The following is a 23,808-nucleotide window of genomic DNA, read 5'->3' as shown; positions in this document are numbered from 1 at the left end:
GATCATTCAGAAACCTTTGTCTCCATTCTCTGGTGGTTTATTTGTTTTGAAGGTTACGTAATGGACGAGTCATCTATAAGGTAGATCTTGGCTACAGTTGTGCCATCTGGTCTCTTCAATGTGAATTTTCCACAATTTTAATGAAATCAGTTTTCTTCATAATAATAAGTAATTACATGTATTTTATATCACAGTTGCCATTTTCCTCATGGGCCACAGTTTCTTCCCACAGCTCATTTTTCCGCTTACATGTTGTCTAAATCAGTTAATTGCCTGTACACAGTCCAGGATAGCAGAGTAGAGAAGCTACAAAGCAAATGTTCAGGCTGTGGGTGTGTGTGAGTGAGGCGCGTGTGTGGGAGTTCATCAGCTCATTACACACTAACCGTCTTCTTTTGTTCACTTTTAATGTGAAAGAATTTAGAGCCAATATAGGCTACCTATAATTTGTACATCTCCTAGCAACAGGACTTTGAACAAACCAAATATAACTACTTGCTAAGGTGTCACTAGAGACACTGTACTACTGACCATGACAAGATGCCGTTTATATGTGCGTGCATGCACAGGTATCTAAATGCATCATCACCAGAGGTCATCAGAGGTAAAAATCCACTACAAGTTTCCATATGCACTTTACAATTACACGATGTAATTACTGTGATGTTTGAACTGTATGAAAAAGGACAACATTTACAGTTGTAACATTACAGTGCAGGAAACCCTGTTTACCCATGTGGCCACATGGCTGATCCAGCTTACTCTACCCTGTCTCACTATGAATAAAAATGATTTGCAGGTGAAAGGCATGTCGTCAAACAGACTTGACTAACACCATTTTTATCCAAACATAATATTTATCCATGCATGTAGCCAAAATAAGACCTCATTTACACTTTGCATTACTATGGATATCTTATTCTGATTATCTGGAAAAAGAAGGACTGGTGTTACTGCAGGTGTATGTTCCAGCAGAATTCATCACATTTGGAGAACTGATTGGTCAGACCACATCTTTAGGGGGTCAGACTGACACTGTGATTGGATCTTAGGCATTGGTTTACCTGTCCAAAAGAATCTGAACCTTCCACACGGTTGATATTCACATTCATTTGGTTTGTCTCCCTTTTGATTTCTGTGTTCCTTGTTCTTAATGTTTTTTTGTTTCTTTTTTTACATCTGGATTGTATCAAAGCCAGCAATTGAGAAGAGAAAATGATTCACAATTTGCATTTTGCTGTTGATTTCATTTTCTGAAACTACAAAAATCATGATTCACACATCAAGAAAAAGTCAAGCAGTAACCGAACGGCCTACAGTATTTTGCAAGTAGCAGTGGGCATAGATATACTACCTGGCAAAATAAGGTGTGATATAGGGATATACTTAGTGAAAGTGCATCAAAATATACAGTTCCTGTATATGTGATATTTAGTTCAATATACGGTGGAACCTCGGTTTTCGTGATTAATCCGTTCGAAAAACGTCTGACAAAAACCGAATGTATGAAAACTGAAGCAATATTTCCCATAAGAAACAATGTAAATCCAATTAATCCGTTCCAGACACCCAAAAAATATTAACAAAAAATATGTTTTAGAGAATAACTATATTTTTACATACAGAAAACAATGAGAAATAAATATAAATGACAAATGAAATGGATAAATGAACCTTTAACATCACTTTTACCTTTATTGAAGACTCTTGTTAGTGTATGGAAGGCAGTGAGGAGGGGAGAGGGAGGAGGAGAGGTTATTGTTTGGAAGGGGAATCCCCCTCCATAAGGACTTCATGTATCAAGGCCCAATCTGTGGTTACTTCCCTTCACTCATTTCTTAAGGGAAATGAGTGGCCGAGTCACGCAGGCAGGCGGACGAGTTTAATACGGACTAACGACTTTGAACCGACCAATCAACTGTACCAAAACCGAGCGGATGTACGAAAACTTGGACAAAATTTCGACGAAAAAAGTCATCGAAAACCGAATCGTACGAAAAGTAGGGCGTACGAAAACCGAGGTTCCACTGTATAGAGTTTGTATTGAATTGAAAACTATCAGCTGTATAGACTTTAAATGCCAGTGCTGTTTAGAGGTTTCCTGCTGCTATGTTACTGCCACGGGGTATGACTTTACACTTTATGAATTGCTGTATTATTATGTTGTTATTATTATTTTAATGGAATAAAAAATGCACAGTAGTCACAATATTGTCATCTTGATGCTTCTGTACAGTATATGGCTGGATGTCGGTTGATTTTTCTTTATAGTGGGATCTATACAGTACCTCAGTAGTAGCACAGTAGTTTTTGTACCAACCAAAGAAAAACCAAAACAATACTTTTTTGTACTTTAAGCAGCATAATTATTAAATAAAACAAGCCAAACTTCTCAGTCCCAGCAGTGATTTTTAGTGATATTGAACCACTACAGCTAAAAGCGTGCACTCAAGGTACTTGTCAGGTGCACTCAGCAAAAGTTCATCAAACTAAAATAACAACAGCCCTTTGTGCTCTGAGTGATACCTCAAAAATATGTTTTATTCTTGGTTTAAAAATCAAATGGCTGAGGAAAACAGACGTTTCAGCATAGCTGCCTTCTTCAGTGTAATGAGCTAACACCACAACTCAGGTATTTCTACCCACCTGTGTGATCAGTACTGGTGCAACTGATAACACTAATTAGTGCTGCTTCATGTCACTTTATATCAAGCAAGTGATCTACACAATTCATTACAAGCAGAGAAACACAGAAATTATACGTGCCCATAAACCTCCATCTGTTACCAGAGGTCAAATTTTGTACACAGTTTTACTAAACATAAAACATGAAATTCAGATTTAATTCACATAATTTATACATTGAATCCTATAACAGTAACAAAGTTAAATCAGTCCGATCTGGAGATCTCCATCTGAGCTATAAACATCAAGTTAACAACAAAACAAATTGGAGAATCGGTATTTAGAAACAATGGACTGTAAAAAGGATTATATGTAACAAGGCAGTTGACAGCCTGAAAATGATCCTGTCTCAGTGGTTTTTGAAAAAGAGCCTCTCTCAGTACATCCAACACCTTTTATAAACCGATGTTCAGGATATTGACATACACCAAATCTGCCCAACCAATCAGGCGACTTTCTTAAGAAGTAATTTTCATCCCTGCAATTTCTGTTAAGTCTGCACAGCTGACTGTATGGCAAACGCTTTTAAAAGGAAGTAGCATTATGACTGGACAGCAGTAACAGATCATTTTGCTCAGTTGGTTTCCTAAATATTGTTGGTGGTCATTTCCCTGAGGTCTTATACAGTGTCACATCCAAAAAGTTGATGGAATCTTGAATCTTTTCCATACTCAAGGATTATTGTCCATCCTTGTACTTTAATAAAATACAAACTCCTCCTCCCCTGTGAATAGATTGCTTAAATGGATTATCCACATGGTAAATGAAATCATTTTCAAACTTCCCCATAAATAATGACATAGTTATATGAAAACGGTGACCCCATTGCTGTCCCCAGCTTTTGAAGCCATCTAGTGTCGTTAAACAAAAGCTGATTTCTCAGTAATATAAATTGGGTCATCCCCAGTAGATACTCAGTTGGTGGAGAAAGAAATTGTCTCTTAGCCAAGTAATGAAAGAGCATCAGTTCCCGCATCATTAGGTTTGTTTGTACTGTACAACATAAAGAGTTCACATCTGAGGAAACCAACCACTCTTGTTCCTCAGTATCTGAAACAGATCTGTTGTATCCCTCATATTGGAAGGGTGACTAAACTCAAACAGTAAAGAAAGAATATCTAACTTGCACCTTTTCAGACTGTTTGACCGACTTGAGCAACTCTAAAACAAAGAGCTTGTTGTCTTACTGACCAGTTTTGTAACGTCTGACTTGTATAGTCTTACTAACTACAACAGCCCTCAGCCTGTACCTTTTCAGACAGTATGAACAGCTTGAACACTGGTCTGAATAATGGGCCTATCTTTTAACCAGTCAGAGCAGAATCTCCTGTTTATATAACTCGAGCCGTCTCATAAAGTTGTTATCGAACAGCTGGTTCTGTTTGACACTGACAATGTCCTTACCGACACTGACAAACTGCTCACAAATAAAAATAAAGAATCATTCATTTCCAAAAGTTATTTGTCGTTTCAGTAGTTAACTACACAAAAGATGGCAAAAAACTCGCCCTGGTCTGTAGTTGACAGCCGTAACAGTAATACCACTAAGTCATAATTTGGCGTGCGCTGAGTATCACATCAGAACAGCAGACTGTAAGTAGTGTAATAAATAATGTCAGCTAATATAGTCAGAAGAGGAATAACACTGACTGACTAAAAGGCTAGTGGCAGCAGTGATACTGTAAAGAGAAAACCTCTTCTGAGCCCCTCAGTGAGTTCTACTGGATGTCTGTGTTGAGTCAAGTGGTTTTAATACAGACGTGAAGCTGAATGTCACCCCCCGTAGCTACAGCCTCCCCAGGGCTCTCTTACTGAGAGAGACAGCACGGCCTCAGCCTCCCACGCCCACCCTTGTGCCCTCCCTCCTGCTGGATTGCCTGCCTGCCCGTCTGTCTGTCTGTCTTCACACTCCCTCCTCGACCACCAGCCCTCGTTGTATGCAACAGATTGGCACAACAGCAGCACCAAACACAGCTCGGCTCTTTCATCAGCCTGTCACACAGGCTCGACCGCTCTGACTCACAGTTGTTTATCGTAGCTGCGTGCGTGACACTTGAAAGCGTATGACAACCAGTTTGTGCATGCGTGTGTTTATGTGTGTGCTTCGGTTATTCTCGAAGGAGTCATTACTATGTGATCTCTTTGTGCACCCCTGAATCGCCCATGTTTGGAGTTAGTCTTCTCCTCGGCCCAGCAGCAGGGTGTGCGGGAGCTTAGTCCACTGAGCTTGTTGTTCAAAACAAATCACCGTATCTCCCTGCACCTCAGCCAAACAGGGCCACATCCAGAGTGACTGGCCACACATTAGTGGGATTGAATTGATCTCACTCAGTGTTTTGTGGCCGGTTGTGAAAGGAGAGAGGGAGCTATAGCCATGTGAGTGGTGTACTTCTGGCCTCTGTGTGTGCGGCACGGTGGGAATGCTCCAACAGTCTCATTCATCCCTTTTTAACATAAATGAATCATGCCCCAGATTAACAGGATGGAGTTCAGTTTATTCTCTCCACTGCTGCCAATACAGTGTATTTTAGGACAAAGCATGTTGGTCCTCCACCAGAAACACTATGATAGGCCATTAATCGTCAGGTCACGTTTTGATGAGTAAAAATGAAATGGAGATTGGATGAAAATCCTGTGAATGACTGTGCACCACATTCACATCATAATTCTTGGATTTGTCTCTTTGTCACAGTTTATTTTTGCCCTGCTAATCCCCTCGTTGTTTTTTCCCCCAGATGTGTTGGTGAATGGGAAGCCATGTGACTGTGATGTCATTGCCGACTGTAAAGTGGGTGATGCTGTGACCCTGGAGGTAAAACTGACCAACCGGAGCAAGAACTCTGTGGGACCCCTGGCTTTGACCGTAGTGCCCTATCAGGACTACCAGAATGGAGTCCAGAACTACGATCTGGAGGACACCGTGACCTTCATCGGCTCCAACACCTTCTACATTGACACGGTCAGTCGAGGCTGGAGCACTAGGCTATGTTAATGTTAACTTCCCAACAAAAAGCATTACATGGCATTACTACAGTTGTGTCCCGTTACGTAACCAGCATGCTTCAGGTTGTCACAGGAACAGACTCAAATAGTACATGTTCACTCAAAAAAAAATGCAATCATTGTTTATGCAAGCAGCTCACAGTAGCAGACGACGCACTGAATGCAGTAAAAGAGGGAAATTAGTGAAGTGCTCATTTTAATACAGATGCATCACATTTTTTTTTCAGTAACATTTGCAGCTGATGATCAGTTTTAATGCCAGGAAGGAAAAGTACAGTAGATTAGACAAAACAGTGGAAGACTGGTGACATTTAGTGCATGCTATACACACTAAAATGTCATTATAGGTAGCTATAAGGGCATTTTATGTGTTTTAAATTCAATATGTATGTCTTCATACAGAGCTGTTTTACCATAGTCTAATTCACTATCTTTGTATACAGCAGCCTCCTCCACATGAGGAGTCATTATTATGTACTGTTACAACTTTATCGCCTCCTCCACATGAGGAGTCATTATTACGTACTGTTACAACCATATTAGTGTAGAATTAACCATTTATTACATGTGTATCGGGTGCTTATGAATGCTGACGAGGGTGACTTAATTTAAAGTGTTGTCACAACATTGCCACCAGTAGGAATAGCAGCAGAAGTTACACTGTAGTCATATGGTTTTACCTGTGACCCATAGTGGTCAAAGCAGGGTCTCATACCAGTACACATTTACCAGTACACTATGCTCCATGCACAGATAAATATATATTTTTAAAAGCACAATAAGCTTACAAAAACATGATGTAGAATTTGCTTTAGTTAGGCTTCGTAATCATGATTTTAGCCTGAAATATTGCACTACACACTTTAACATACACAGCATGACTTTAACTTTGGTGAATTACATAACTTACTTGTTACCTGAGAGAAGAGGAACCAGTCATTGTCTAGCACACAGGAAATACTATAAAATTTACACAAAACACCGTTGGCAAAATAGGCTAAAGCCACAGATGTGGTCCTTTAAAGGTCACAGCTGGAATTTTTACATTAAAAAGAACCCTCAGCTGAGTAGGAATCCTAAAACTGAATGTTTCACTCATCTGTACCTTGGCATCAAAGCCACAGTCAGCCTCCGACTTATCCCCCCCCAGCTTCACACTGGCTGACAGTGTGCCAGGTTCATTATGAAGCAATTAAAAGGTGGCGGCTAATGATTTTCTGTGCTGTGTCTCTTTTCCATCACCAGGTTAAACCCAAAGAAAGCTCCATCTGTGTAGGTGCCCTGCTCTTCCTCTGCACTGGAGATTTCTACCTTAATATCAAGTTTCAGGATGACAGTGCTGGACGAGAACTTCCCTTAGCTTGGTTCACCCTGCCTAGTGTCCACATAAGAGCTCTGGATGCTCTGCTGCAGGTTGGGGCCACAGAGTCATAGCTCTGAATGAAGGATGGAAGGTTTTGTTCTCAGTGTCTGTAAATACAACAGCATTATGAACTGGAAAACTGTCAAATGTTAACTGGGAACAGTAGGCTGCAAGAGGATTTCAATTCTTATCATCCAAACATTTGAATACTGTCCTACTGTCAAAAAGTGTACAGGTTTGGCCAGAAAAAACGCAAAGTAGATTTTAGATAATGAAGGGCTACATACAGAGTCAAGATACACAACTGTCCCTAAGCTTTATGAGCCTATTTCATAAATGTACAGAGATGAGGAAAACTAAGAGAGACTGGAGAGAAATGACATAGAAAACTGGACTAACTGCTGAGTTTAATATCATTACACGTTTGAACTGAATACACAGCAACACCAACACACTCCTGCACAGTGGCTCATGTTGCTATCTTGATAAAGTTACAACTACCATCTGTTCAGTTGGTACATTTGGATGCCTGGTGAAAATAAAGTGACTACACAGACGATTCAACTAATTCACTCGAGTAATGCGAGGCTGGTTCCACTTCATTTTCCTGTCTGAACACAACTCAAAAGCTCAGTATCGCCAACACTGTTAACAGGAAAGTTTCACTGAAAACGGTTCATTTTATTGGAATCACCACACTTTAACTTACTTAAGGTGGAAGGTTTCTGCCTAGTGATTTCACATTGGGCCTAACTTTGACACACAAACATGGACCACTGACCAACAGCAAACCATGGTGGTGATCTTTGAGTGATCCTGAGTCCAGAATGGAACAAGCTGGCTGCATCCATTTCTATAAAACCCACACTGTTGGAGTATTAACTTCGTCATAAAGTAGATACAGCATGGCTTGCAGTCAGTTCTTGGACAGGAGTGGATTGCACTGAACATGTTGACGTACTGTCTGATTAGCTTGTTAGTGGCAGTTCCCTAAATGATAGCTAGCCAGTTATTTCACTGGCTAGCAGCAAACACAAGACACCACACACTCAGCAACTATGTCACCAGTCTTTCATTTCACAAGGATATGCAAATGAATTTGGCTGTGTGAGTCTCTTGTGTAGGCACTAACAGCACTGACACTTTTCAGTATATAATAGTGAGTCAGTTGAAAGAGAATTAGAAGAAGACCTCCGAGTCCATACTGATGGTTGAGATGAGCTTTATAAGAACACTGGAAACTGCTGTAAGGACAAAGGTCTTTGGCCTTTGTGCCACCACACTGATGAATTTGAATTGCATGTAATTGTTGTAAATAAATGTTAAAAGAAGGCAGCCTTTTGTTCAAGTTTATTAGCTCTGTGATCATCTTCATTTTCTGTCTACTGAACTTTATCCTTCAGCATTTTGAGAAGTCTGACATTCACCTGCTGCAAAACACACAATGAGTGATTACCAGAGAAGGATTTGCTGCTTAATAAGCATTTTTAACAGTGATTTATTCTGGAAAACATGACTTGCTGCTGTCCACTGATGTCTTGTAGTTACAGCTAGAAGTATTAACATCTGGATGATCATTTACGTTTGCTGCCTGTAATTGAATAGAATTGACATTGATATATATAGTAAACAGAGCAGATCATAAAATGTCACAGCAAAATGAAAGTGGGCCCTGTCACCGCTTTGGAGCGTGTTTGTGCACTGGGAGTTGACCAGAACACCTGCAGGCTAAAGCAGTACTCGTTTTATGAGTACATCTGGGAACCTTATTCACTTGTCTTCCAGTAAGAGTGAGCTTTTTAGGATACTACTGACCCCAGCTGTAGCTAACAGACAATCGGTGTTGTAAACTGTCACTGTGCTTGCTCTTCCTTCCCCTGATTGATGGACCAAATGTGAACTGAACAAGAAGGAAATGCTGAGGAAAGCTTGGCCTTGTTGAATGCTACATTGTCTTGGGAGGGTAGAGGGAGGCCTGCGTGAAGAAGTCTACAGGTTTCATGTGGGTTTGAAAGGGGCTTTATCAGTGATCCAAAACACAAAACAACACAAACAACAAAAGACACTCAACATGAGGTGGTCCAGCACTTTTAAGACCAGCTTGTCCCCTACTCCTGACCTGCCATTATGTCAGAGATTTGTGTTAATGACAGGATGACTACTTACTCACACTGCCTGACTACTGAACCTAACACTTTACCTTTGTATTTTTGGAAAGTACTGGCATAACTGACATAGACACTATGGCAAAAAATGCTGTTTTGTGTAAATGTCTTTCAGTTTAAGTTTTTATTCTTAAAATATGGCAGGAATTTCTGAAATCTGAAGCATCTATGATTTCAGAGCATAAGAAATCACACATATTTTCTTCCAGTCTAGTAAAGTTTTCAAATAAAAGTCACATTTGATCCTCAGTGAAAAACAGCTTGTAGTGAATCTACAGATTTCAAAAATATGCTCATTGTGTTTATCTATCGTGTGTGGGTTTGGAAAAATTGATTGGACCCCTGGACTGTTGTTAGTACGGGGCTGGCAAAACATTCAGTATGGTCTGTATGAACGTCTCTGGTGCAGAGCTCATATTTTGATCATTGGATTTTGACACCCGTAGCAACCTTTTCAGTTAAGGTCAACTCCATCTTATCAGCCTAAATTACAAAGTGGGGCTGCAATTAAGAATGTCCTCTCCTCACTTACTGAAACATGGATTCACCTTATTCATCCATCCATCCATTTTCCAAACCGCTTAGTCCCAAACGGGGTCACGGGGGGCTGGAGCCAATCCCAGGCCACTGTGGGCGAGAGGCGGGGTACACCCTGGACAGGTCGCCAATTCATCGCAGGGCTAACATAGAGACGAACAACCACACACACACATGCACTCCTATGGGCAATTTAGAGACACCAATCAACCTAAGCTGCATGTCTTTGGACTGTGGGAAGAAGTCGGAGTACCCGGAGAGAACCCATGCAAGCACGGGGAGAACATGCAAACTCCACACAGAAAGGCCCCGGGTTGGCTGGGCCTCGAACCCGGAACCTTCTCGCTGTGAGACAACAGTGCTAACCTCACCTTATTCGCTCTAATGAAATTCTTGGGTCTTGCATGGATGTAACAATGAAAGCAGTTGCCAACAGTAAGAAAACACTCTGTCCAGCCTTAGTTGTCCTATTTTAACCATATAAATGTGGTGACAAGCGTGAGGCGCTTAACAGCAGCAGTTCATTAACCTCCGTTTCTGTCATAACTGCAGCCACACAGCATCCCTCCTACTCTGCTGCTTGGAATATTTCACCTACTGTTATAAAACTTGAATTTAAACAATCACTATTTCCTGAATGAGAGTTGATCCCACCCCTCTAACCCAGACTGAACTCGGCAGTGAAGTGAAGGAGATGAGTCTGTTTGTGACAGGAAGTGAATGTGTCTGTTGTGTCTTGTGGAGTGGCCAGGAAATAGTGTGGGCAGGGTTGTAAACGCAACCTGCAGGAGCTAGCACCAAGAACAGCAGTCCACACAGTTGGACAATTTGAAATGCAGGACTCATAACTGGGTATTCTGCTTATAAAGTTTTGTGTAACAGGTTAGTTAGTAGAAATACAATCTGCCATCAAGGGCAGAGATGTGTGTTTTGGTTCTTTGCCACACCTTGCCACACCCTTTCCATCTCAAATCTGACCTCCAGAGAACTGATGACACCCAGAACACACTGTACTGTCTTTGAGTTTAAATGAGGTTTCTTATCAAATAATCAGCTCTGCATTATTAGCCCCAGCCTTCATTACCTCACAGCATATTCTACTTGTAATTCTGATTGTAATCAGCCTAACAATCATCCATCAAACTGCACTGATGCACTTCCTCCCCGCCTGATATTAGACCGTTACAGCAGTTGGGAAAATGGGTTGTTTGAGAGCAAACAAGAGCCTTTCATTTAGTGGCACAGAAATCCCCCGGAGCTCTGCTGAAGACAGTACAGTGACACTGCACGAGAACATTCATGCAAATGAATCTCAAAGAGGCCAGACTTCAATTAAATCCCTTTCTCCTCTCTTTCAGAAATGAGCAGTAAGTCACGTCCATTCATATATACCTGCAACCTTGCTATGGAGTTGATCTGTGTGGTGGAGTGATGAAGGGGTAGTGGGGCGATCAGGCTGTGTGGTGAAGAACGATGAGCAATGTGACACCTGCACTGCTCTTTCACTCTCACGTCACTGCAGAGAGAAAACCTGACAGAGGAATCCTCATCCACTGCATCTTTACTTATCCACAGTGACTTTCTGACTTCATTAAAACACTATCTGCCACAGCACACGAGCTGCTGAATATGAATTAAACCCAACCTAAACCCTAAAACGTGGCCTTGCGGCTGCAGCTTATTCAGACACTTCATATCAGTTTGTCAGTGGAAAAACTTCACCGTCTTCACTAATCTTCCATGTCACAATTTTTACCTTTATTACAGCAAATCCTAAAGGTGGGCAAAATGTGTGTTTTTGACCTAACCAACACAAACAAAGACTAAAATCAACAATGAACTGACTACTCATAATTATTGGCTGTCAGTCTTCAACCTGGATTACAGTATCTTATTCAGCAGAGCCAGAGGCCTGTTTTATTCAAAAAACCATTAAAAACACATCAGTGAAACACACTGGTGACTCACTAACTTCAGACTGTGAAAACTTTCAGTCGTTTGGAACATTTGGGGCAACAATTCTAACAAATATGCCGGCTTGGTGTTTTGTAATGAAAGAAACATTCGGTGTGTTTGTAATAGTTTTTGAACAATGGATGCCTATGAATAAGATAATCCAGGCGGGAGATTGTCAGACATGAACCGTGAACGGAGGCAATAGGATTCAGAGATGCTTAGTATTCAGGTCAGAGTGGAGAAATGTTCTCATATGTGCATGGGTGTGATAGGTTAGGGCTGGAGAATGGTGTCCCAGGTAATGGTGTCTATGAAATCATTGTGTGAGTATTTTAGGTTATGGTCTTAAAGTGGTGTGGTTTATTACGAAGCCCTGAAGATTTATGACCACATGGTCTGATACCCCCCCCCCCTTTGAGACAAATAATTGGTAATCATCACTTAACGTGAATACTGAGCTTCCATATGAATGATCACCTGTTAGTTGGCACATTTAATTGTGTATTCATTGGGAGCTAGTGGACAAACAGCTGAGTGATCAAAGTTTCATGCTTGGACCACATGATGACAACTGAGCAAACCCCAGCCGCTGATGAAGACCACAAGATGTGGTTGAATGCTCAAAAAAAAAAAACTGCCTATTTAACTGTGCAGGTATGTTTTGTACTTGTTTCATCTCCCTTATGATGATTTCTCTGATTCTAATAATTCTGGTGAGGAAATAGCAAACGACTTTTGTTTAATCTTACTGAGAACGTGACCTCTGTGTCCTCACTGACAGATTTGGCTTTGACCACAGGGATATGAACTACAAGACACTGTAGCTGCCGAGGAAAAAGAACACTTTCTACTGGTAATACAAAGATATAACTGAAAGTCGGTCCCTAACTATGAACATCTGCAGAACAGAGATCATCAGTACAGCTTCTGTTTTTGTAAATGATACCAGCTGTTTCAAATGAGCCCCTGACCAATGACTGCTTTCGTCGCAAGGCAGATTTGTTCAGTGGCATCTGGCTGCATCAGGGTGCCCGTGTTCTGAAAATGGACAGGACTGAAAGAAAAATGACCGAGGACAGCAGAGACTAGGAAACAGCTGGTAGAAATAATGTGAAGACGCACATTTAAAACCAGTAGTGTTTTCTGAAGACTCGGGTAAGTAAAAGCAAAACAATAGGCTCAAATCTGAGATCATTTATCTCCAGACTGAGGATTTTTAGTTTGGACCAGTGAGACATGCTCAGCCGTCACCTCGTTAATCCTCCCTAAATCCTCTCATTCATCACTCCTAATTGTTCACGTCTGATGTTTCTGCTGTCAGTGTGGATCAAATGTAGAGGAATTCTGCCATCATGCAGCCTTCAGGAAAGAGTTTTCTGTGCCTGTGCAGGCTTCCACGATGAGCACAGTGATAGTACTGTAAGTTCGGTGTCATTACCATGGAGACTAATCTAAGCAGTTGCCATTATTAAACTCTTCTTTCTGAGCTTCTCCAGAAATGCATTAGAAGTTCTGTAGGTGGGCTGAGATGTGAGAACTGATGAGCTAAATATAGAGTGAGTACAGATCCAGACGCTGTTGATTAGTGGAGCCATTTAGATGCTGAAATGGCTGTGGTTTATGAAACACTGTGACTGATGCACTCAGCTTCTCACTGAGACATTTTTGGTTTTGTGTGTGTGTTTACATCTGTGCATGTGAGTGTGTTTTTGTAGTGAAGATGGGCAATATAGAGAGTTTAATTTTAAAGCTAAAATTAGTCAGACAGGAAAAAAGAATCCTTCAAGTCTTTTGTGTCAGACCTCTAAAAGCCTTGCAGAGGAGGAAATGACATCAACACAGGTCAAACCACTACATTAGAGATCCACAAGTGTACAAAAGCTTTCACAGTTGCTTTTTTAATCGCTCAGTTCTCTCTGGAGACATTGTTTGTTTATTTCCTTTGACATTTCCTAAATGTTGGACATAGAGACGTAGCTAAGATTAAGAAAAAGTGATAATTCACTCGTACTTTAGGGGAGAAAAACTTCAATAGCCCAATTAAAATAACATCTTTCAGTTTCTTCTGCTGTCAGTGGGAGAGATCAGCAACTCTGGCCCATTCCCTTAAAAGCCCTTTAATATCAGACTGGAGAACTGGTAGCTATGTTCCAGGCACTAATATAAAAAGCACAGGATGTATACTCTGCTTTTGGAGGTGAAATTAACATTGCAAAACAGTAATATGCCCAGCTGAGGGTTTGGCCTGATCCCTGTATGTACTGATCTGGGTGCAGGGAGCAGCCCGGGACATGATTCTATGGATTTATTCTCCATTTGCTTCCCAGTAAAAATGAGAAAAGTAGCAGAACATTTTGCATTGGGTCGATGGGACCATGGGGAGAACTCTCTGACTTTAACTATATATATAGTGTAAGGTTGTGCTATACTGGATGTTATTTGCAGTTTTCACTGGAAGTTTATAGAATGAGGCTTCCTTGGCCATTTCCTCCTGTTCTTGTACAGTGTGTTTCGCTCTAACTTGTAAGTAAATGGCCCAAATTATAGGCACTTTACCTCAGTTTTGTAGAATTTCCCAACTCATTACCATATTTTCAGATTTTGTTCTAAAATTTAAATACTGGAAAATTAAATTTAAGACATTAATTGTGAGACCAAAACCTCCAATTTTGTTTTCACCAATGGTCCTCTGGATTTAAACAACTATGCTTCAAATTTAAGAAACTAGTTTCACCACAAGGTCCATGTGATAGCTCTGGAGAGGTCCATCATATCACATGACTGTCACCAGCAGGTGATCAAGTGTAGATGATTCTTTATTCCCAGAATACTTCAGTTTGTGACCGGTCATGGCTGTTCAATGTGCACGAGTGAACCTGTAACCTCAAGGTTTAGCAAAATGAAGCATTCAATTTCAATTTCAACCCGTTTTTGAGAACCTCTCATCATGATATTGTCGTCTGTCGATGCCAGCAGATTCAGATGCCAAGATCATGTGTCAGTTACACAGCACTGGCCCTGCACTGCCTTGCTGGACAGCACTCGGATGTTTGAAATGGTTTGTGGCATGGCTCTTCATATTTGGCAGACTGTCCTGTTGTCAGCAATAGTTTGATTTGATGTATTTATTCTTTCAAACATGTAAAAACAGTTGATATATCAACACACATAATGATGAGAGCTTGTTTCTGGTTCTGTAGTGCTGGATTGTCTTCTCAGGGGGGTACCAGGACAAAAAGAAACTCTAGCCTCCTATTGACCCTCTCCACCTCCTTGTCTCTTACCCTTTGTGTTTGACCTTTGGTTTGATCCAAACCCTGTTTGACTCCTTTTACTTTGACCTAATGTGTTAAGGAAAACGTGCCACTTAAATACACACCAAACATTTTAACCTTGACTTAACTTTAAAAAAATAGGCAAATGTTAGAAAATTGATATTTTTACTAATCTAACTGAAACTATCATTTTAAGTCGATCTGTCACTCTGTTACTTTTTAACTGATTATTACCAGTAAAGTCACAAAATGCCCCCAAATATTTGGAAACTAAACTAGAATGACCGCTTCACGGTTTCATGCCTCTTCCAGCCAGTCAGATTCACACTAATGGCACAGGCATGAGGGCACTGACCTGCACTGACCTACCACAATCTAATCAGTTCATCCTTGAATCCAAGTGGACGTTTGTGCCAAATCTGAAGAAATTCCCTCAAGGCATTTCTGACATATTGCATTTGCAAGAATGGGCCTGACAGACGGATGGACAGACAACCCGAAAGCATGGTGCCTCCGGCTGCGGGTATCGCCATCGCAGACGCATAAAAAGAACAACAGAATGAGTCAGACTTCTTTGGGATGCTAATATAAACCCACACAAACTATAAATTTCAGGTCGACTCTGTGTTTAAATATTGTAAGAAGTAAAAATTCAAAAACTCCCAAATCTGAACTTTTTTGCTACAAGTGTATATATCTATCTATCTATATATATCTAGATAGATATATATATATATTTTTCCTTGGCACATGCGACGTGTTTATATGACCCTTTAAAGTGCGTTGGTAGTGACCTGTTTGTTTCAGCACCACGGACAGCGCACCGACTGGGGCGCACATTTCCCGCTGCTGTCTGAAGGTGAAAACCACTAAAGCGTCCATCCGAGTCTAAGTAAACCCTCTGTGGCCATATAATGTAGGAGTGGTCACTGTGGGAGGGGTCGTGTGGTGTGATGAGGGGGACATACTGTCTGTTGAGCGCTTGCAGATTTTCTCCCTAAGGGAAAGTAGGCACACACTCGAGCAAGAACTCGGATGAATCGTGACACTTGGAAGAAGAAGAAGAAGAAGCAGCAGAAGAAAGCACACACACACACACACACACACACAGAGGCAGCAGGAGCAACGCCCACCGATTAGAGTCTGGAGTGTGTGGTGCCTTCAAAATAATAGCAGTTCGTGACACGGATGGTTAACTCAGAGGCCCCCATACCGCGAGGGGAAAGCACGTGTACTCTTTTTTCCAGCTCAACTGATCAGCAGACAGCTCAGGAGAGGGGCTGTGGAGCGCGCCTGGATGTGCGCATCGGAGCATGAATGCCACTGCGGCCCCGGAGCGCGCTGTAGCCTTCTATGAATGTTGTTTGTTCCAGCACTAAAGTGTGTTCTCTCTCCTCTGGTCGAGCCTCTAAACTGTCGAAAAAGATGCGCACGGGAAGAAACTCTTCTCTGTGATGGAACCTGTTGTTGACAATCATTTGGTGCGTGCGTGGGATATTTTTATTCTTGTAACAAGTGGTGAGTTGATCCAGGAATAAAGCAACTCAAAAAGGACACAGGGCTGTGAAAATGTCTGATGTTCTAATCTGCGCATTGTGTGAGTAACATTTTCCAACTTGGTCTTCCTCTTCAGTACTCTGTGACCCTTCCGTCTTATCGACGACTCAGCAGATTTCTGACGAGATGTCCGCTGTTTGCCAGAGAGATTTAAGGATTTCACGCCAGTAAACTGGTTCGTCTGTTCTGTTTATGGAGAATGGCTTAAAATAGCCCGAAGGCTGACGAGGTTACTACGAATATGCTGGTGGTTATCTGAAACTTTGAGAGGTGGGAAAATGCTCAGTTAAAGGGCATTTAAATTCACATCACAAAGTAAGTGGAGCACCACAGGAAGGAGAGAAAAACGGTTCTGCTTTCATTTATATCAGTATAGTTCAGCTGGGGAGAACTGAGACCAACAGGCGAATTTGGAAGCAGCTTGTTGATGGCACTGCGCACCGGGAGGACTTGGTTTGGGCAGGTCTTGCGCAGGGTCTCTCGGCTGCAGGGCTCCTGGTCCAGACGATCGAGCAGTCTCTTGTGTCTCTCCGCGAACCAGGAGCAGGATCTGGGGGTCTGTCACCGGGATCATCACAAGGCGGGGGATTTCAACCACTGCCACCGTCACCGGAGCGCACCTTTCTGTGCCTCCGCCTCCAGCCGCTGTCCACACGGCTTTCCCCACGCTTGCAGCGCCTTCCTGGGGAATCCGAGGGGACATGAGCCCCTCGGTCGCCGTTTCCTGTTGGCCATGAAGCGGCAAAACGTGCGGACCTTGTCCCTGATCATTTGCACGTTTACATACCTGCTCGTCGGGGCCGCCGTGTTTGACGCCCTGGAGTCCGACTTCGAGATGCGGGAAAAAGAGTACCTGGAAGCCGAGGAGAAGCGTCTCCAGGGGAAGTATAACATCAGCGAGGATGATTACCGCAAACTGGAAACCATCATCATGGAGGCAGAGCCCCACAGAGCCGGGGTGCAATGGAAATTTGCAGGGTCATTTTACTTTGCCATCACGGTTATTACCACCATAGGTAAGTCTAAGTATATTAGAGTCCCATGTCTCTAAATCCAGTAGAACCGAGCCTTCATAACCATTACAGGTGCCGCTCAGTGTCTGTTATCACTGCTGCGCAACAGGACATGGTTTATTATGATGACAATTCCATTTTCAAGGTAATAGAACGGTCTGTAGGCGACAATTACGCGGAAGCGCATCTTCATATTCAGAGCAGCCTCTGACAATCTGACCCCATCACAAACATTTCTACTGAATTTCAAACCTTTAGATAAAGTTTACAGGCTGAGCAACATGTTGCAGCATTCACTCTGCGGTCCGAATGGAGTTGTTGATCCGGGATGGCCAAACTGCTTAGTAACATGCGGTTTCCTAATTTTAAATATCACTTTTATAAAAAGCAAGGGTGGCGCAGCGTGGCACGTTTGAGTGCAGGGGAAGACAATCCGAAGACAATTAAAACACACAGCACTTCCTTTGGTGCAGCTGCACTATGAGTCAACTTGGACTTTTTACGGCGGATCACCAGGATCCACCTGTAAGTCTGACAAAGTGCACCGACTGTGGGCTTCTGAACATCCTCGCAGTTTTAAAGGTGGTAGAAAGAAGCTTTGTGTTGATCCAGAGCAGTAAGAGAAGCGCCGGGCAGTGCGAGGTGCTGAAGGGACAGATCCTCCGAGTTGAGCCGCAGCCAGGAAGAGAGTTCAGCAGCTGAAATCTGACGTCACTGGCACTGATCCCACTTCAGTTTTTATATTTAATTTAGTATGTGGAGGTTTATTCCTCGTGTTATATTTACATCACATTCTGAAATCGATTTAGTAACACTTGGTTTCTGCAACCAGTTACAGTACATGAAGAAAGACTGGTGAACTGTGGATGCTAAAAAAAACTGTGTGCACAAACCAGTCCCGTTTTTATAAATACAATTATTTATTATTATTTCCCCCCAAAGGAAACATAAATGACATCAGTTTGACGCTACTCACGATGATTCATTTGCGTCATAAAGATTTGTTTCAAGCTGGGAAGAGGGCTAAACTGAGTTCGTCTTGTTTTGTCTGTTGGTGTTATATCATCATAACACTGAATGAGTTGATTGACTTCATTTTAAGGGGGGGCTAATGTTCCAGGCCTGTCCTCCATCTTGCCAGGTAACACACAGGGGCCAGTGCACAGAGTAGTGAAGGTGGATCCACTGCTGTTTCTAGGCTACAGCAGCGACAGCCGGTGCAGTATTCAGTTCTGTGAAGTGGCCGCACACTGCAGCTTGTCAGCTCTGTAGGGAACAGGACGCGTTTCATGCTCCATCATACACTCAGCAGTAGTAAGAGCAGTTCAGGGGACGTGCGCGCTTCTCCTGCATAATAGACGAGTTTGACCCTTATTTGACTACTTGTGCTAAGTTGCACACACGCGCATAAGACCTCTAAAACTTAAATTCAAGTAGGAAAGGACAGAAGAACGAGCTCACCAGCACACTGACTACTTCTTTATTGGGTTTATTACTGATCACAAAAGTTTAATTTCATTGCTTGTAGACAGAAATACTTCCTAAACAAAAAGACACAGTGACGTCAGCCTGCAGAATATGGCGAAAGCTAATATGAAGCGATTATTATTTTCAGCTTTCACATGAAACACTTTATATACTGTATTTCATTTATATACATGTATGCAACATTCTGCTGTTCTACATTAATGATTCTGAGCAAAGTGCAATTAAAAAGAATCAAATCTAATTTTAACAGGGCTTGTTTTACACATTTAAAGTGTTTATATGATATAAAGCAACAGCAGGAAACACTTCACTGTTGTGATATTGACAACATCTTAAAGGGTGTATAAGGAGATAGTCTCTGGTTTTGTTATTGTCAGCATATTCCCATTTTAAACAAACAGCAGATCGATCCTATTATCATGCACTGTCTCTATTGCTGGTTGTATTCTTTGCCATAGACCATCCTTTTTGTCCAAAAACTGTTAAAGCACATATGAAATGTGAGGCACAGTGTTGCACTGGGTGTCATGCTCCTTTATGATAATAAATATGGGCACTGTAGTTTACTTACTGTACATCCACAACACCATACCAGTGTTGTAAATGCTCACTATGGAGCACTGAATGTGTCTCGACATGCTACTGAAAATGGGCTCCAACAAATGGGCTCCATTTAAAATCCAGTGGGTTTGGGGCTGAACTCACCATACAACCTGAGGAGCTGTAAAGTATTTAGAAGTGCACTAATGCAGTGCTAGTTTTGGTCTTCTTATGGGAATAGATGACCCGTGCAGGTTATCAGCAGCCTTGCCCTGTAATCATAGTCTGAAAGTCCTGTATGAAAGGGCCAGCACTGTACATTAGAGCACAGAGGTCCAATGGTGTATCTGAACCTTAATGACGGTTTCTATAAAACAATAAACAATTTTTTTGTGAAATTCCGGGTAACACAAAATCAATATAAGCAGCATCATTAAATGAAACAGCACATAGTCATGTGGTCATATTTGACAGGGTACAGTATGTTCTGTACTGTCAGTGATATGACAGGAGCTTTGGGAGATGTATAATTTTCTTGGTGCCTCAGACCATGAAGTCAGGACAATCATAGTAAAGTGTCTTGATGTCAGTTTTATATTTTATATAATCTGTCTGACCATCCAGTCTGCGCAGGGCAGGGGCGTTTCATCAGGTTCTATCCAAAGCAAAGAAGTATTCACCAGCCATCCACGTCTTTAGGGAGCACAGCTTTGATTTGATGACATCATATGATGATTGGAAAGCCATCTTCAGACATAAATGTATCACCTTTAACTTTCACACTGTTAATACCTGGGGAAACTGTTTTCTTCTCCTGTACTGTATCAACAGACAGTCAAATAATTATTTTGCCCACAAAAAGTCTAAGAAGTGAAACTGACTTTGTGCAAAAATGAAAGTCTTCCTCAGAGATAAGGAAACAATTTGGACTGTGACAACTCTGAGTTGTTTATGGAAACTAATTGAATTGGGACTAAAAATAAGGTACAAAGATGTTTATTAAGATACGCGGAACCTCACACTCACACGCCCGCTGCTGGATGTGTACATTTACAGCCGAGTAAATCACAAGAAAGACCAAATACCCCAAGAGAACTGTAATTCAGTTCACCACAGTGCTGTTCATGTGCACAGCAAAGTACTCAGCCAACACATTTATCAAATATCATTTCATGTTGTTTCACCCATCTGTGTGGTATAGTTGTATAAACATGCAGACTTGTTTGCTTCACATCCACCTCATCTCCTTTGTCTGATACACTATTTTAAAAGTCCTAAATGACAACACAGTGCACGTCTTTCTTCCTACCTTAGAACACAACCCGTAGGGCCCCCCCAGTGGCACACTCACCAGACCTTTGTAGCCATGGAAACAATCAACTCTACTATGACCTACGCTTTTCAGGGATGCTGTAATTTCTCAGTTAAGAACAGTTGCAATTTTCATAAGCTGCAGTTAGAATAGTGGCAGTACTAGCAGTGTTTGTGTCACTATTAGGTATCATAGTAAACATACTAGTGGCTGTATTAGTAGTTGTAGATGCAGCAGTGGTACAAGAAGTAGTCAGATTCTTATTCAGTGTAGCTTAACCACACTGTAAAAATACCTAGTTTTAAGTCCTGCATAAAAATATTACTTCAGTGAAAATACAGAAGTATTAGGATCAAAATATACTAGAAGTACCAAAGGTAATAGTACTCACTATGCAGAATGGCACATTACACTTGAATGTATATTATATTATTAGATTATAATTATTGATGTATTATGGTGTTGATCACATGTAAAGGTGGAGCTAATCTTAACTAGCATAATGTAAATGACTTAACATGCTGCTGAGTACCTTGTAAATTTTCCATCAGGAATCAACAAAGTCTTATGATTATAGTGTATGTTGGATTATTAATTTGATTATGAAAAGTAACTAGTAAATAAAGATATCGAATAAAGATAGTGGAGTAAAGAGTATAATACTGAAATGTAGTGAAGTCGAATTATGAAGTAGCAGAAAAGGAAAATACTCAAGTAAAGTGCAGATATCTCAATATTGTACTTAGTAGTACTTAGCAAGTTAATAGTAGTAATAGAGAAATGTAGCAGTACTAGTAACAGCAATAGTAGTAGCAGTACTGTAGTAGTAATGGAAGTGAGTGATTGAATGAAGCTTCTATGTCATGAATACAACGGTGCTGAATCACTTTAGGCTGATCATAAATCACTGTCAAACATATGATATACTGCAGAATGAATTGCAGTAAATACTCCAGCTTGTCATTTTCTCCTTTTTGAGACAAAATAACCAAACTTAAATACGTTGGGTAAAAAAATCCTTTCAAATGTTGATCATCTGTTCACCAGAGTTTTTCAGAGTTTTGTGGTGCAGTTTCATCTAAAACTGAATCTTAAATCTTCATAGTATGTGCAAAAGAAAATGGGATTCACTTCCCTGAACTCATACTGCTCAAACAGTCCAACTAAAACAGCAATAGCCGGAGTATTGATGATAATAATTGTGATATAAAAAGACTGAATCTCAGAGCTGCTTTAATTTGGGGACCTCAGGCTGCACTCTTACCCATGGAGGATTAGAAAAATCTGTAATCTACAGCTAGAGGCCTCACCCAACTGTGCTGTATTGATAACGGGCTAACACAATCAAATCTGCCATTTTGGGGACATCTAGTGGGAATCAGTGATCAGCTGCTCAGCCTCATTATCATCATCCCCTCATAAATGACTGGAGGTCTGCAACTAGACTCAGTTGTGGTCCTTTTAGCACACGTCTTGAGAGGCCCAACTCGGTTGCCATGTTGAGGCTGTAAGCATGCCTGCCATACACTCCCCAGCACCCTCCATCCTTACTGACTCTACAAGTGTGGCTCTGTTTATGGCTGTGACTAATTGCACTGGTTGTGGCAGTGATGACAAGCATGCGGTGCTCACAAGGCGTTCTCACTGAAACTCTGCTTAAAGGGAGAAAAGCAACCACAGCGTGCTGTAGTGTGAACAGTATAAACACCTACCTTACTCACAGTGTTGAGTAGCCAGGGGACTAAAAACAGCTTAGAAGGTGAAAGTCATCTCTGCTAAATGTCTGGAAATATCAACATGTGCGTATACGTACCATAGCTATATAGAGTTTAGGGCATGGCTGAAGATTGAGACCAGTAAAACCTTTGAACAATATCTCAAATATTGCCAACATTCTTGTCTGTAAAGTTGTTAAATATATTGCGAAAAGACTGAAAAAAAATCTGAATTTCCTTTTTGACTACTGTAGATTAAAGAAATCCTCTGATAATGTCCTTAGACCACCACCAACATTAGCAAGACTCTTCCTGTAACCTCCACCAATGACATTTAATCACGGTCAGCAGCTGTATTAAACGGTAGACAAAAAATCAGTTGTATTATAATGAAGAATATATTTGATACTAAATTCTTAAATTCATAAATAAAAAATGTAATCTGAGAATTAACATTACTGCAGATTTTACAGGCTGGTTTTTGCTGCTGGAATCTCCACCACTGTGTTTGTGAATGCAGCGTGCTGTAGTGTGAACAGTATAAACACCTACCTTACTCACAGTGTTGAGTAGCCAGGGGACTAAAAACAGCTTAGAAGGTGAAAGTCATCTCTGCTAAATGTCTGGAAATATCAACATGTGCGTATACGTACCATAGCTATATAGAGTTTAGGGCATGGCTGAAGATTGAGACCAGTAAAACCTTTGAACAATATCTCAAATATTGCCAACATTCTTGTCTGTAAAGTTGTTAAATATATTGCGAAAAGACAGAAAAAAAATCTGAATTTCCTTTTTGACTACTGTAGATTAAAGAAATCCTCTGATAATGCCCTTAGACCACCACCAACCTTTAAATATATTATATTGTACACATTAAGGTTTTACTAAATGTGTGTACTCTAAAGCATTAATTTCCTTTTTATTTTAGCAGAACAGCCTGAAAACTCATCGTCTGACATGCTAACTTGCTAGCTAAAATTTGTTTTGGAGCGGCATTCAGATTCATTGAGACTGGTCTTTCTGACCACCTGACAAAGTGACTCTGACTTGACATCTATTTTGGCCTCCATTGGCTCTTAAGTAGGACTTCTTCTTCTTTTTTTTTTTTAAATAGTTTACCTCACTAAAAGCTACACTTTGATCTAACAGTATCTGCAGCTTTAATGGAACACATAGCAGCCCATTATCCCTATCAA

The 23,808-nt window shown here is 41.1% G+C and overlaps 2 protein-coding genes across 2 annotated transcripts in view; both read left to right on the top strand.

Moving 5' to 3' along the window:
• trappc9 (trafficking protein particle complex subunit 9) overlaps window positions 1–8,382 on the top strand; it is a 204,273-nt gene extending 195,891 nt beyond the window's left edge. The window contains 2 exon segments of the mRNA XM_020614930.1: window positions 5,421–5,644; window positions 6,934–8,382. Coding sequence (XP_020470586.1) covers window positions 5,421–5,644; window positions 6,934–7,122 — 413 coding nt within the window. The 3' untranslated portion in view covers window positions 7,123–8,382.
• Window positions 8,383–16,004: 7,622 nt separating this feature from the next.
• The window catches only part of kcnk9 (potassium channel, subfamily K, member 9), a 34,021-nt gene continuing 26,217 nt past the window's right edge, over window positions 16,005–23,808 (top strand). Inside the window, exon 1 of the mRNA XM_020614926.1 lies at window positions 16,005–17,557. Within this exon, the coding sequence (XP_020470582.1) occupies window positions 16,969–17,557 (589 nt within the window). The 5' untranslated portion in view covers window positions 16,005–16,968. The remainder of the gene's footprint in view (window positions 17,558–23,808) is intronic.

The sequence above is a fragment of the Monopterus albus genome, unplaced genomic scaffold (assembly GCF_001952655.1).
Source record: "Monopterus albus unplaced genomic scaffold, M_albus_1.0 scaffold154.1, whole genome shotgun sequence".
Lineage (NCBI taxonomy): Eukaryota > Metazoa > Chordata > Actinopteri > Synbranchiformes > Synbranchidae > Monopterus > Monopterus albus.
Note: the sequence above shows the minus strand (reverse complement) of the source record. Positions and strands in the feature narration are given on the sequence as shown.